The following is a 15,529-nucleotide window of genomic DNA, read 5'->3' as shown; positions in this document are numbered from 1 at the left end:
CTTTGGCTTTTTCTGGAAAACAACGAGCAGGAACCCGACTAACTCGACACTAAAGCCCCTCTTTCCTCCTGAAACCCCCACCGACCGGCCGGGAACAGAATCAAAACAAACAAAAGCAGGGAGACTGTCGGAGGAGGAGGAGCAGCTCGGGGCCCCGTTTCTCATTTATCTGTGACCCAGATTTCAACCCCCACACCAGCCATTGTAGAGACGGCATTGTGTCCCATTCACAACGTGCACGTCAATGTAAGGAGAGCTTGTGTGTGTATATATCTCTGTGTGTGTGTGTGAGTGTCTCTGTGTGTGTGTCTCTGTAAATCTGTGTGAGTGTGAGTGTGTATCTCTGTGTGTGTGTGTGTATCTCTGTGTGTGAGTGTGTATCTTTCTGTGTGTGGGTGTGTGTGTGAGTGAGTGTGTATCTCTGTGTGTGTGAGTGTGTATCTGTGTGTGTGTGTGTGTGTGTGTGTGTGTGTGTGTGAGTGAGTGAGTGTGTGTATCGCTCTGTGAGCGTGTATCTGTGTGTGTGTGTGTGTGTGTGAGTGTGAGAGAGAGTGTGTGTCTGTATCTCTCTCTATGTGCGTGTGTGTGTCTGTATCTTTCTCTGAGTGTGTGTGTGTGTGTGTGTGAGAGTGTGTGTCTGTATCTGTCTCTATGTGTGTGTGTGTGTGTGTGTGTGTGTGTGTGTCTGTATCTTTCTCTGAGTGTGTGTGTGTGAGAGAGAGTGTGTGTCTGTATCTCTCTCTATGTGTGTGTGTGTGTGTGTGTGTGTGAGAGTGTGTGTCTGTATCTGTCTCTATGTGTGTGTGTGTGTGTGTCTGTATCTTTCTCTGAGTGTGTGTGTGTGAGAGAGAGTGTGTGTCTGTATCTCTCTCTATGTGCATGTGTGTGTCTGTATCTTTCTCTGTGTGTGTGTGTGTGTGTGAGAGTCTCTGAAGGATTAATGTCTCTCCTCACTCTCACAATCGGTCCTCAGTTCATCTGATGTAGAGCTGCCAAGGCTTCTCTGAGACAGAGCAGGCAGAACACAGAGGGCCGTTGTGTGTTTGAGAGCTGCGATCCGTACCTGTCCTCTCGAATGAAACTCCAGCTCATGAGATCTGATTAAACCGCAGGCTGACCTTTCCGTTGAAGAAGCCTTTAATTACTGCCGTTTGTTACGTAAATCATCACTACACTGCAAAAAACAACGCTCCTCTTCAGTCTGTTTTTGCAGGACAAATATCTCAATATTTTAAATCAAGATGCATTTACTTGAGAATCTAAATTAAATCTTGTAAAAAAAAAAAAATCTGAAAATGGGCTCAGAAAAATAAATTCAAGGGAAAACTGTTTATTTTAAGCAGCAATTCTCACTATTAACTAGTTGTTTATTAGAATGCATATTACAAGCATGTTGGCTGTTTATTAGTACTTATAAAGGGCAAATTAATTTATTATTCTGCATGGGCTTATTTTAGATCCCACAATCCTTAAACCCCACACCTATAAACTTAACTACCTTATTAACTATTAATAAGCTGCAAATTAGGAGTTTGAGGCAAAAGTCATAGTTAATAGTTACTTAAGAGTAAAACTGGTTCCTTAAACTAAAGTGTGACCCAAGATGATTTTTCTGACCCCATTGGAAGACATTTTTCTTGTTGTAAGCCTTTTTTTTATATATATATAAGACTTGTTATTTTACTTCCTACGTGATTCTGTCTTGATTTAAGGATGTTTAGATATTTGTCCTGAAATGTTTTGTTGGGTGACCATATTTCCAGGGTTTCTAAACTGTCTAAAATGTCCAGGTTTTGGCTTTTTCTTGTTAATGTCATACTTGCTGAAGGTAAGTAGTTTGAATAAATAGCATGCAGTTCTGCAGGTCTTAAAATTTTTTAATTAAGGACTTAAAATCTCTTAAATCAGAGCAGAAAGTCTGAAATTCATAAAGTCATGGCATTAAATATTGCATGCACTGCAAAACATTAATATCTTACTCAGAATATTTGTCTTGTTTTCCAGTACAACTGTCTAAACATCCTTAAATCAAGATACATTTACTGGAGATGCAACATGAAAGCATGTAGTCTTGTTTATGATTAGTGAGTTTGATTAAAATAAGAACAAATATCTGTCAATGCTAAATAAGAGCTTGTTGTCCTTTTGAATTAAGTTGATTTTTCTGACCCCAATGACAGATCTTGTTCTTGTTTTAATCATAAAATCAATTCATTTTTTAAACATTTGCACTGAAAAACAAGACAACAATCCAGAGGAAGAGCCTCACTTTTCTGCACTGATCAGAAGATACAGTAGAAGTTATTTGAGTCAAATCTGTTAAAAGTTTTAGTTAATATTAGTGAACAGTTAATGCATGTTAATGTTTCTTAATGTCAGTTAATAAAAATACAACGGTCAGTTCAAGACTATTAAATAATATTAACAGATACAACTTTTGATCTGAAAGATGCATTAGTGAATGGTGAAATGAACAAAGCTTTATGAATTCTTCAGAAGTGTTGTTCATTGTTAGTTCGTGTGCAGTAAAGAGTTACTGATGTTTGGTTGTTGTGCTGCGAGTGAATATGATGATGGTTTCTGCAGGCTGATTTATTCCAGAGAGGAAAGAGGAACGCAGGGGAGGAATTATATTACTGGAGGAATGCAGAGAGGAAATGACAATTTAGGGCCAACAGAAATTCATAACGCAAGAAAATATTCACTCAGAGAGAGAGAGAGATACAGATGATGCTTTCATTCAAATCAGACTGAATAAATAACCCCACGATCATCAGCAATCACAGCTTATCTAACACAGTATTCTGCTGACGCTAAACACTCCCTTTGTAGTGTGTGTGTGTGTGTGTGTGTGTGTGTGTGTGTGTGTGTGTGTGTGTGAGAGAAAGTGAAGAGTGCGTTTAAATCCTTTAAGGTTTAAATCTTTTCCTTCAGGTGTGAAGGTCTGTTTCTCAGCACAGAGATTTCAGATCTGGTCCAGACGAACACAAACCAGATCAGACAGTTCAGTGAGAGTGACTGCGTTTGACCGTCTGCCAGGAGCCAATCAGATGCTGTGAATCCTCCGGTCATGTGACACGCGGCATCCGTTGCCATGGCGAGAACCCGCAGCTCACTGTAAACAACAGGCTGAGAGAGAGAGAGAGAGAGAGAGATCAGGGACCGTATCTGTACGGATGAACAGGTTTATACACAACAAAATACAAAGTGATTCGAAATCAAAGATAGATGTGTTCTAAATTTATTTAATTATTAAATGTATTTATTTTATTTAAATGTTTTTTTACTATTATTTTTACATTTATTTATTATTTTATTAATTTATTTGGTTTGGTATTTCATTTACAAATGGAAAAAATATTTATTTAGTATATTTAATATTTATTTTATTCACATTTATGTATTTATTATTATGTATTGTAATTGTAACTTTAAGGAACACGTGAAATGGTTTAGATGAGCAGTTGTTCTCCCTAGCAAAGGTTTATGAAGGTTTATTATGAAACATGAAGCTAGGGAAGGACATGTTATTCTCTATATGAATATGATCTGTACTTACAGGATCTCACAGATTCAGCAGCGGCGTCTTTCTTCAGCGATTCATCCGTCTGAGTTTCCCGCATCTGCAAACACACGCTTTAGATGATGCTTCAGTAAACGAGCAGAGCGAGAGACACGACAGCGGTTACCTTGATCAGCTCTTTGAGGTATTCAGCTCGACTCATCAGACTTTTAATCTGCGAGAGAAAATCAGGGCATAAATGAACTGATATATTCCTTTTATATCATATTCAACTCATAACTCCGAACATGGTATTTGTGGTCAGGTAATAGATGGTTGTGAGATTCACATGACCCCACTAGATCTAGCAGACCGTAATCAATGGTTTAAGCGAGCGAGGAGCAGGGTTTGTGAAAGTCTGTTTTCTCTCGGAGCATGGAGGTGTTTCTTTAGCTGAGGAACACAACGTTTAACTGAATATCACAGCGGTGAGATCATTAAAACAACAGGTTCTTCATTGAGCTGAGTTTGTCTCCACCTCCTTCACTGAAGGAACAGAACGTCCAGCCCATCTTCAGGAGGTCAGTATAATTTTAGTATCAATGATAGACTATTAGGGTTTTTATTTAACATTTCAAATTTGATTTTAGTTTCCTATTTAGATTTTGCTGAATGCGTCAGATGCGTGTGAGTCATGTGACAGTGGCTGAGCTCATAAACAGAATAAACAGTCAGATGATGTTAGTCTCACCTCGCTGTGGAGCAGCTCCCTGCGCCGGCCCTGAGATTCAGCTGCAGGAGACACACACACACACACACATCAGATCATCACACACACATCAGATCATCACACACACACACACACACACACATGCACACACACACACACACACACATCAGATCATCACTCACACACACACATGCACACACACACACACACACACATCAGATCATCGCACACACACACACACACACACATGCACACACACACATGCACACACACACACATCAGATCATCACTCTCACACACACATGCACACACACACACACACACATCAGATCATCGCACACACACACACACATGCGCACACACACTCACACACACATCAGATCATCGCACACACACACACATGCACACACACACACATCAGATCATCACTCTCACACACACATGCACACACACACACACACACACACATCAGATCATCGCACACACACACACATGCGCACACACACTCACATGCACACACACACACACACACACACACATCAGATCATCGCACACACACACACATGCACACACACACACATCAGATCATCGCACACACACACACATGCACACACACACACATCAGATCATCACTCACACACACACATGCACACACACACACATCAGATCATCACTCTCACACACACATGCACACACATACACACACACACACATCAGGTTTGGTTTTCTGAGGGTTTCAGCTAATTTCTATGGTTTTCTGAGGGTTTTAGCATGTTGCTATGCGGTTGCTAGGCCAATGAAAGAGTCTTTTCTTCAGTCTGTGGGATTTTTTTTCTATTTGTTTTGGTTTTGTTATTAGTAAATCCTAGTGATCTAAACAAACCCGTACACTTAACTCACTAACGAGCAACAGTAAAGCGAGTAATGGAGGAATGTTTCACCAGCAGTCTCATTATCAGGCAGCCAGCGGCTGTTTTGATTGCACTAGCGTCATAACAGATCAACAGCGGTGCGCAAAGAGCTCTCGAGGAGTTTGAGACTAACAGTATTTAATAAAGAGCTGCTCTCAATGAGATCCAGATGATCGTACCACACACGCTGACCTGGCAACCGCTCACCCCTACATCTGGACGCCTGACGGCCTCCGCTGATCACATTATGAAGAGCCACATCTTACATTTGTTCAAAACTCACTCACCAGGGTTACTATGGTATTCTGGGTTGTTACTAGGTGGTTGCTATGGTGTTCTGGATAGTTGCTAAGCTGTTGCTAGGTGGTTGCTTGGGTGCTCTGAGTGTTTACACCTGTTCCTAAGCAGTTGCTAGGGTGTTCTGATGTTTGCTAGGCTGTTGCTTGGTGGTTACTATGGCTTTCTGGGTTGTTACAAGGTGGTGTCTAGGGTGCGCTGATGGTTGCTAGGCTGTTGCTTTGATGGTTACTATGGTATTTTGGGTTGTTATTAGGTCGTTTCTAGGGTGTTCTGAATTTTTGCTAAGCTGTTGCTAGGTGGTTGCTTGGGTGTTTTGAGTGTTTACACCTGTTCCTAAGCAGTTGCTAGGGTGTTCTGATGGTTGCTAGGCTGGTGCTCGGTGGTTGCTATGGTATTGTGTGCTGTTACTAGGTGTTTTTAGGGTGTTCTGAGAGTTTACACCCATTGCTTAGCAAATCCAAGGGTATTCTGATGGTTGCTACGCTGTTGCTTGGAGGTTGCTATCGTATTCTGGGTTGTTTATAGGTGGTGGCAAGGGTGTTCAAGATGGTTGCTAGGCTGTTGCTAGGTGGGTCTTAGGGTGTTCTGAATGTTTACACCCGTTGCTAAGCAGTTGCCAGGGTGTTCTGATGGTTGCTAGGCTGTTGCTCAGTGGTTGCTCTGATGTTCTGGCTTTTTTCGAGGAGCAGTCATGGCCTAATGGATAGAGAGTTGGACTTGTAACCTGAAGGTTGTGGGTTCGAGTCTCAGGTCCGGCAGGGATTGTAGGTGGGGAAGTGAATAGCCAACACTCTCTCCACCCTCAACACCACGACTGAGGTGAGACCCTTGAGCAAGGCACCGAACCCCCAACTGCTCCCCGGGCGCCGCAGCATTGGCTGCCCACTGCTCCGGGTGTGTGTTCACTACTGAGTGTACACTTGGATGGGTTAAATGCAGAGCACAAATTCTGAGTATGGGTCACCATACTTGGCCACACACCACTCCCCTTCCCTTCTAGGTGGTTGCTAGGGTGTTCTGGATGGTAAGACATCTGTGTTTTATAAAATGAGTCAAGTGAAACTTCTGCACTGTGAGTTTTTATGAGGATTTACCCGCCAGCGCCAGTAGCAGCTCGCCCAGACTCTGCTGGTACAGATCGAGCGTATCGTAGTCCTCGGCGCCGCTCTCCTCCTGCACACATCACAACTCTATTACCCATCATGCAACACTGCAGCTCACATGACACACATGCAAATGAGCCATCGCAACAGTTACCCGGGCAACAGCAGTGGACGCCACTTCCAGCGCCGTCAGCAAACGCGGCCGATCTCTAGACATTTCTGTGAACGACCGAAGATCTGAACGTCAGAACTGCACTGAGATATTAAATATTAATAATGCAGCACTGCTTACCTATTAATATGTTCCTGGTTGATTTTGCCTCCTCAAAACTGATCTTGTTGTCTGACCGGACCAGCGCTTTGAGCTCCTCGGCACGAGACACATACTGATTCACCTGAGAGAAAACAAATCTGTCACATCTACTGTTCTTAGTAATTAGATTATTGTTATGAACTAACTTTGCTTCTTTATTATTTTGAGCCCCAGTTCCCAGGGGTTTGGAACGACATGATTTCTTTACCTTCTGTCTCAGTGCTTCCTTCCTCTGTCTGTCTGTCTCATCTGAAAGCAGAGGCAGAGATGATGAGAGTGAATTGAGACTGGAGTAACAGAGAGACGGAGAAGCTGGTGTCTTACAGTGAATGGCAGGAACCAAGTGTTCGAGTGCACAACAGTAGAGAGATAACGCAGCCGATCGCTCTCCATCCTGGTCCTTCTGCACCGCCTGCAACACCAGCGCTTTCTAGAGGACAAATACAGGTCACACACCACAAAACATAACTTTCTTCCTCAGTATTTCTGTCTTGCTTTCCAGTAAAAACACCTAAACATACTTAAATCAAAATACATTTATTTGAGAAGCAAAATTACTTAACATATGTTTTGTTTCTGAAAAAATGAAACAAAATGAAGTTAGTTTACACTTAAAACAAGAGCAAACGTGTCAGTGAAGTCCCTTTATTTTCCCTTTAAATTTATTTTATTTTTTCTGATCTCACGGACAGATGTTTCTCTGGTTTTAAGCAGAAACTAACTTTATTTTGTTTCATTTTTCAGAAACCAAGATTTAATATCTTGAATAATTATGCTCCAAGTAAATGTAAATTGACTTAAGAAATTTGATATTTGTTTTGAAAAACAAGACAAAAAATATTTAGTTGAATTTAGTTTTTCTTAAAATGAGAAAAAAGGGGCAAGAAAAATCTTGTTTTCCTTTTGAGTTAAGATGATTTTTCTTAAGTCATTGTCAGATATTTTTCTTGTTCTAAGCCAAAACTAACAAAATCTTTAAAAAATCTTTCAGAAAACAACATGTAATATCTTCAGTCATTTTGCTTCTAATGTAAAGGCATCTAGAGTTTAGACATTTTAGATGTTTGTATTGAAAAACGAGTTTATCTGACGTTTGTCATAATTACACATGCATTTAGAGAAAAGTGCATGCTAACAAACTAAATCAACAGAGAAATAAAGTCTCAAACTCATTTTTGATTAATTGTGATTTGAACTGCAACATTTGATTCTTAAGATTCCAAAAGCAATGCCTTTTTAAGTGGATTTGACAACAGTTTCACTCAAAAAAACTGCAATGCAGATGACTAGACATTTCTCTAAATGAGTATGGCTAATTAGAATAATAACTATAAAAGGCCTACTTATAGTCTGAACAGAATCCATATTATATATAAAATGTTTTGCTATATAAAATACTAGGAAACGTTTTTACTCAAAAATAAAAATTATTATTATTATTTTTTTAATTTTGTTAAAAAAATTCTTGAGTTTGCCACAAGTATAGCCTTTGATGATGATATGATGCAAAATAATAAATAAATACATCTGAATTGAATCAAGAGCCTATGAATAAGAATCTAATTGAAAGAGGAAATCAGTGGCAGCAAGCAGCTCTAAACAAACCAACAGACTCGTGTGATATAACTGCACTGAACCAGTGTTTGTAGAGCAGCATCTGCGAGACACATTTGCTGAAGTGTGGTCTGACACGAGACGAGCAGCGGCGGCTTTGCCTCTTCAGGACTAAAATAAACATGTGAGAGTGTTAGTGTGAGTTCATCTGCGCTGACTCTGTGGCACTCACAGCCTTCCCGAGGCTCTCAGAGCTGGGCATGTGCTCCAGATCCACGAAGGGATGCAGGAAAAACTCGTCAAACGTGATGCGGCGGTCGGGGACTCGCTCCAGCAGCCGCAGCAGCAGATCTCGACAGTCACGAGAAACTCGAGCTCCAGACGGCAGCTAAACACACAGAGAGCAGATCACAGCAATGACTGGTACAGCCGCACCATCTAGTGCCCGGCCACTCATTAGTGTGGGAGAAATGTGTCTCTGCATCAGTGTCTCAGCAATGGGTGCTCTGCAGCTGTTTGGACTCTCATTCTGACGGCACCCATTCACTGCAGAGCATCCATTGCTGAGACACTGATGCAGAGACACATTTCTCCAAACCTGATGAAGAAACAAACTCATCTACATCTCAGATGAGGGAGAGCACATTTTTAGCATTTTTTTATTTTCAAGTAAACTATTCCTTTAACCAAAATTAGATTTTTGTAACATTATTTTGAATGTAAATACCATTGATTATGCTAAGGAAACTCCTTTGTTTATGTGAGTCAGATGTTGACTCTCACCTCGATGGGTTTCTCACTGCGGATCTTCTCTTCTAGTTCAGTGAATGAGCGAGAGGCGAACGGAGCTCGTCCAAATAAAGCTTCTGCTCTCAAAAAACACACATACAGTTGGTCAAAAATGTGGAATAATAACATTTATTAATGTTTTTGAAAGAAGTATCTTCTGTTCAACAAGGCTGCAATTATTAGATCAAAAATCCATAAAAAATAATTAAATATTATTACGACTTAAAATATCTGTTTTCTATGTGAATAACTGTCATTTATTTCTGTGATCAAAGGTGTATTTCCAGCATCATTACTCCAGTCTTCAGTGTCACATGATCTTCAGAAATCATAATAATATATAGGACCCTGCAGCACAACAGCAGTCATCAGTAGCACAGGTATATTTGTAGCAATAACCAACAATACATTGTATGGATCAAAATTATACATTTCTCTTTTATGACAAAAATCATTAGGATATTAAGATCATGTTCCATGAAGATATTTTGTAAGTTTCCTACCGTAAATATATCAAAACTTCATTTTTGATTAGTAATATGCATTGCTAAGAACTTCATTTGAACAACTTTAAAGGAGATTTTCTCAATATTTAGATTTTTTTGCTCCCTCAGATTCCAGATTTTCAAATAGTTGTATGTCAGACAAATATTGTCCTGTCATAACAAACCATACATCAATGGAAAGATTATTTATTAAGCAAATAATACAAATTTCTAAAAATTGACCCATATGACTGGTTTTGTGCTCCAGAGCCATTTCTGATTATTATCAATGTTGAACACAGTTGTGCTGCACAATATTTTTTGCAGAAACCTGTAATACATTTGAAATGAAGATATATTGAAGAATGCAAACAACGCTTACTTTCATTATGAGCACAAAAATCGTTGTGTTTGACAGAAGGAAGAAAGTCATACAGGTTCGGGACAACATTAGGGTAAGCAAGGGATGAAATAACCGAATTATTCCTTTAAATCTTATTAATATTTCTTATCAATTATTAAATTTGATGTTTGTGTCTCACCGTATAGAATGACCCCGACGGACCACAGATCCACACGAGCATCATAATGGCGTCTGCACACCATCTCAGGAGCCATGTAGAGCGGAGAGCCTCTCAGAGCCTGCTGCTCGTCCCAGGGGCTCATGTACTGCGCAAAGCCAAAATCTACACACACAGCCGGATATTCATGTTATTATGAGATGATGAGGAGTCAAAATTGCATCAGACATGTGACCAGAACACCCTGTGAGCCTCTAGAAATCAATCCCTGCTTCATATTAACAGTGCATTAGACCTGATTTCTACTGTCTTTTCTTCAGGTGTAATAACAGTGCTGCTGACAGCAAGCTCATAACGGTCATGAAGGTTCACCTGCGAGCTTCAGCACGTTTCCACTCAGCAGAATGTTCTGTGGTTTGAGGTCCAGATGAGAGATGTTCTTCTCATGGAGAAACTGAAGAGCGCATGCTAAACACACACACACACACACACACACACACACACGAGACACATCATGTCTTCTTATCTGAATCAGTCTGTATCAGTCATTTTATCAATATAGATCCTGTGTGTGTGTGTGTGTGTGTGCGTCTGTGTGTGTTTGTGTGTGTCTGTGTGTGCGCCTGTGTGTGTTTGTGTGTGCGTGTGTGTGCGCGTGTGTGTGTGTGTGCCTGTGTGTGTGTGTGTGTGCGTGCGTGCGTGCGTGCGTGTGTCTGTGTGTGTGTGTGTGTGTGTGTCTGTGTGTGTGCCTGTGTGTGTGCGTGTGTGTGTGTGCGTGCGTGCGTGCGTGCGTGCGTGCATGTGCGTGCGTGTGTGCGTGTGTGTGTGTGTGTGTGTGCGTCTGTGTGTGTCTGTGTCTGTGTGTGTGTGTGTGTGTGTGTGTGTGTCTGTGTGTGTGCCTGTGTGTGTGTGTGTGTGTGTGTGCGTGCGTGCGTGCATGTGCGTGCGTGTGTGCGTGTGTGTGTGTGTGTGTGTGTGTGTCTGTGTCTGTGTCTGTGTGTCTGTGTGTCTGTGTCTGTGTCTGTGTCTGTGCGTGTGTGTGTGTGTGTGTGTGTGTCTGTCTGTGTGTGTCTGTGTGTCTGTGTCTGTGTGTGTGTGTACCGATCTGCTGTAAGCAGCGACGGGCGACTCTCTCTGGAAGAATCCGGCGACTGCGTATAAATCGGGACAAATCTCCTCCTGAACACCACTCCAGAATCAGATAGATGTTCTCGCTGTCCCACTGACAGACAGACAGAGGAATGAGGATTTGGCATTAAGAGGTAACAGGGTAACAGGGGGTAAGATGAGCCACCCTCCTTCATTTTTTCAGTTGCTGGCACAAAAGCTCATATCAGCAGTTTTGGTGAATGGCTACACTGGGTCCAGTTTTGTCATTCATCTGAATAAGTACATCTGAAAGATTTATTCAGTCAAAACAGTTTTGAGGTTAATTGATCTAATTGTGTGTCACTGGAAAATAGTGACCCATGACATCATGTATTATGTTGATTTATCAAAGTTTTTGTGTCTATTCGGATCTTCGGACACATCTGTGTTTTTGGATTTGTGGAGTGACAGTTTTTACAGCTTTGTCTGTCGTTGGTTATTCAATTATTCAACTAAATGGTCAAAATATCATTTTAAATAGAACAGTTAATGTAGTATTTTACATTATTGAGTAGTGCAGTCAAACGACTAATCTCATCCAAAATAAAAGCTTTTGTTTACATAATATATGTGTGTGTACTGAGAATTTTTATTATCTATATATAAATACACACATGCATGCATATACATAAAAACGTTTATATATTAAATATGTATATATAATATAAACTATATGAATATAAATATATTATTGTATATATTTTCTAAATATATACTGTATGTGTGTGGATTTATATACATAATAAATATACACAGCACACATTATGTAAACAAAATTTCTTATTTTGGATGCAATTAATTGCGTAAAAATGTTTCAATGACTATATTACATTAACATTAATGACACTGTGTAAATATGTAAGCATTAATGTGTTACTGTTACATGTATGATAGTTTAGTCTCTATGTCTCGTTTGTTTCCTTGGTTTTGATGAATTAGTTGTGGGTCCCTGAGTTCGTTCAGTATGTAAAGCCTGTGATCTCCTGTTTCTTTGTCTGCTATTACTTTGGATTTGTTTGGTTGTGCTCTTCTCAGTTATTAGATTATTAAAAGAAACTCTTTGATTTCAGTCCTTGTCTTGTGCCTGGTTTTGACACCAGACTATCTCTAACAGTTACAGTAACGTGTTACATTAGGGACAGTATGATTATATGTATGTTGTGAGTAACAGCAAATATCTAACAGTTACAGTAATGTGTTACATTAGGGACAGTATGATTATATGTATGTTGTGAGTAACAGCAGATATCTAACAGTTACAGTAATGTTACATTAGGGACAGTATGATGATATGTACGTTGTGAGTAACAGCAGATATCTAACAGTTACAGTAATGTGTTACATTAGGGACAGTATGGTAATATGTACGTTGTGAGTAACAGCAGATATCTAACAGTTACAGTAATGTGTTACATTAGGGACAGCATGATGATATGTATGTTGTGAGTAACAGCAGATATCTAACAGTTACAGTAATGTGTTACATTAGGGACAGTATGATGATATGTATGTTGTGAGTAACAGCAGATATCTAACAGTTACAGTAATGTGTTACATTAGGGACAGTATGGTAATATGTATGTTGTGAGTAACAGCAGATATCTAACAGTTACAGTAATGTTACATTAGGGACAGCATGATGATATGTATGTTGTGAGTAACAGCAGATATCTAACAGTTACAGCAATGTGTTACATTAGGGACAGTATGATGATATGTACGTTGTGAGTAACAGCAGATATCTAACAGTTACAGCAATGTGTTACATTAGGGACAGTATGATGATATGTACGTTGTGAGTAACAGCAGATATCTAACAGTTACAGTAATGTGTTACATTAGGGACAGTATGGTAATATGTATGTTGTGAGTAACAGCAGATATCTAACAGTTACAGTAATGTTACATTAGGGACAGTATGGTAATATGTATGTTGTGAGTAACAGCAGATATCTAACAGTTACAGTAATGTGTTACATTAGGGACAGTATGATGATATGTACGTTGTGAGTAACAGCAGATATCTAACAGTTACAGTAATGTGTTACATTAGGGACAGTATGATGATATGTACGTTGTGAGTAACAGCAGATATCTAACAGTTACAGTAATGTGTTACATTAGGGACAGTATGGTAATATGTACGTTGTGAGTAACAGCAGATATCTAACAGTTACAGTAATGTGTTACATTAGGGACAGTATGGTAATATGTATGTTGTGAGTAACAGCAGATATCTAACAGTTACAGTAACGTGTTACATTAGGGACAGCATGATGATATGTACGTTGTGAGTAACAGCAGATACCTAACAGTTACAGTAATGTGTTACATTAGGGACAGCATGATGATATGTATGTTGTGAGTAACAGCAGATATCTAACAGTTACAGTAATGTTACATTAGGGACAGTATGATGATATGTATGTTGTGAGTAACAGCAGATATCTGACAGTTACAGTAATGTGTTACATTAGGGACAGCATGATGATATGTACGTTGTGAGTAACAGCAGATACCTAACAGTTACAGTAATGTTACATTAGGGACAGCATGATGATATGTACGTTGTGAGTAACAGCAGATATCTAACAGTTACAGTAATGTTACATTAGGGACAGTATGGTGATATGTACGTTGTAAGTAACAGCAGATATCTAACAGTTACAGTAACGTGTTACATTAGGGACAGTATGATGATATGTACGTTGTAAGTAACAGCAGATATCTAACAGTTACAGTAATGTTACATTAGGGACAGTATGATGATATGTACGTTGTGAGTAACAGCAGATACCTAACAGTTACAGTAACGTGTTACATTAGGGACAGTATGGTGATATGTACGTTGTAAGTAACAGCAGATATCTAACAGTTACAGTAACGTGTTACATTAGGGACAGTATGATGATATGTACGTTGTGAGTAACAGCAGATACCTAACAGTTACAGTAATGTGTTACATTAGGGACAGTATGATGATATGTATGTTGTGAGTAACAGCAGATACCAGAGGAAGTGTTCTGCTGCAGGGTGAGGGAAGGCTGGGTCTTGTACCTCGAAGTGTTTGAGCTGCACTATGTGAGGATGCCGGACTGTTCTGAGGATCTCGATCTCTGTCAGCAGGTTCTCCATCGAGGCTGGATTCAGGCTCTTCTTACTGACCACCTTCACAGCCACCGCCTCCCTGTTGTCAGTCTGACCAATCAGAGCATGCCAGTGATCAATCAAACAATCATACCACACTAATAACTGAAGCAGCTCATCTATTCTTCTGCTAATAACAGACTATCAATAATCAGAGATCGATCATCACTCGCCTTTCTGAAAGCTTTATAAACTGTCGCATATGAGCCGCTTCCCAGTTTCTCAGTCAGAATAAAGTCTTTGAGCTTCGGAGGAGCAGCCATTCCCAATCAATAATCGATAATCAATCACATTCACAGCGCTTTCTTCTGCCCTGATCACAGTCATTCAACCGCGGACCGTTGACTTTATGAATGATAACCACGCATTATTTAATATACGGTCAGATGATCGTAAACATTTCATAAACGTGTTTAATTTGAAGCGCAGCAGTCTGTTTACTTCCGCGCGCTGACGTCATCGCCGCTGTCACGCACAGGAATCGAGAGCGCGCACGTCACTGACACCTGCCGGCCAGATCGAGTACTGCAACTGAGCCTAATATCGATTAATGCAAACACGTACACACACAATAAATTCAATTACTGCAGTTTATAAATAAACATTTCACTTTTGTTGTCATTATTGTCAGTGTTTATTATTTTGATCACAGGAGAGAAACGGCTATAAATGACTCTGGAGCGTGTTTCTGATCTCGTGTGTCACGCTATGGTTATTAATAGCGTCACGTGACAGCTGCGCATCATAGAGCGGAGCGCGTGGACGCTAGAGATCTTTATGTCTATGCGCTAGACTGTCAAAATGGGCGGGGCGTCGCCTCTGATTGGTTGTTTACGCAATGCTTTAACTTTCAACTCTTTACTGTGTTTTAAAATAAATGACTATTAAAGTCTATTTAGGTGTAAATTGTTGTTCTGTTACTTTATTCAGCACCGGTCACAATTGATAACAATAGACAATTTAATTAATTACTTTGCTTTTTTAAAATGCTTTTTTATGTGGATAATTGTTCTGTATTTGTATCA

General features: G+C 39.8%; 1 protein-coding gene across 2 annotated transcripts; it reads right to left on the bottom strand.

Moving 5' to 3' along the window:
- Nucleotides 1-1,860: 1,860 nt before the first annotated feature.
- Nucleotides 1,861-14,987, bottom strand: LOC306888589 (serine/threonine-protein kinase ULK3-like). 2 transcript variants are annotated; one of them, XM_079447014.1, is made up of 16 exons: nucleotides 14,678-14,987; nucleotides 14,415-14,555; nucleotides 11,310-11,430; nucleotides 10,581-10,676; nucleotides 10,230-10,373; nucleotides 9,197-9,279; nucleotides 8,646-8,801; nucleotides 7,184-7,289; nucleotides 7,068-7,108; nucleotides 6,839-6,941; nucleotides 6,701-6,765; nucleotides 6,538-6,616; nucleotides 4,254-4,294; nucleotides 3,690-3,737; nucleotides 3,560-3,623; nucleotides 1,861-3,129 (listed from the first exon to the last, which is right to left on the bottom strand). In XM_079447014.1, exons 1-16 carry the CDS (start codon nucleotides 14,765-14,767, stop codon nucleotides 3,113-3,115), a joined length of 1,395 nt encoding a protein of 464 aa, XP_079303140.1. In that variant the 5' UTR covers nucleotides 14,768-14,987; the 3' UTR covers nucleotides 1,861-3,112. The 2 variants fall into 2 exon arrangements, with proteins under 2 accessions (XP_079303140.1, XP_079303141.1); XM_079447015.1 differs by having other exon boundaries at nucleotides 2,998-3,129; nucleotides 3,560-3,636.
- Nucleotides 14,988-15,529: the final 542 nt, after the last annotated feature.

The sequence above is a fragment of the Barbus barbus genome (genome assembly GCF_936440315.1).
Source record: "Barbus barbus genome assembly, chromosome: 22".
NCBI lineage: Eukaryota > Metazoa > Chordata > Actinopteri > Cypriniformes > Cyprinidae > Barbus > Barbus barbus.
The sequence above is the reverse complement of the archived record's forward strand: the minus strand, read 5'-3'. Positions and strand labels throughout refer to the sequence as shown.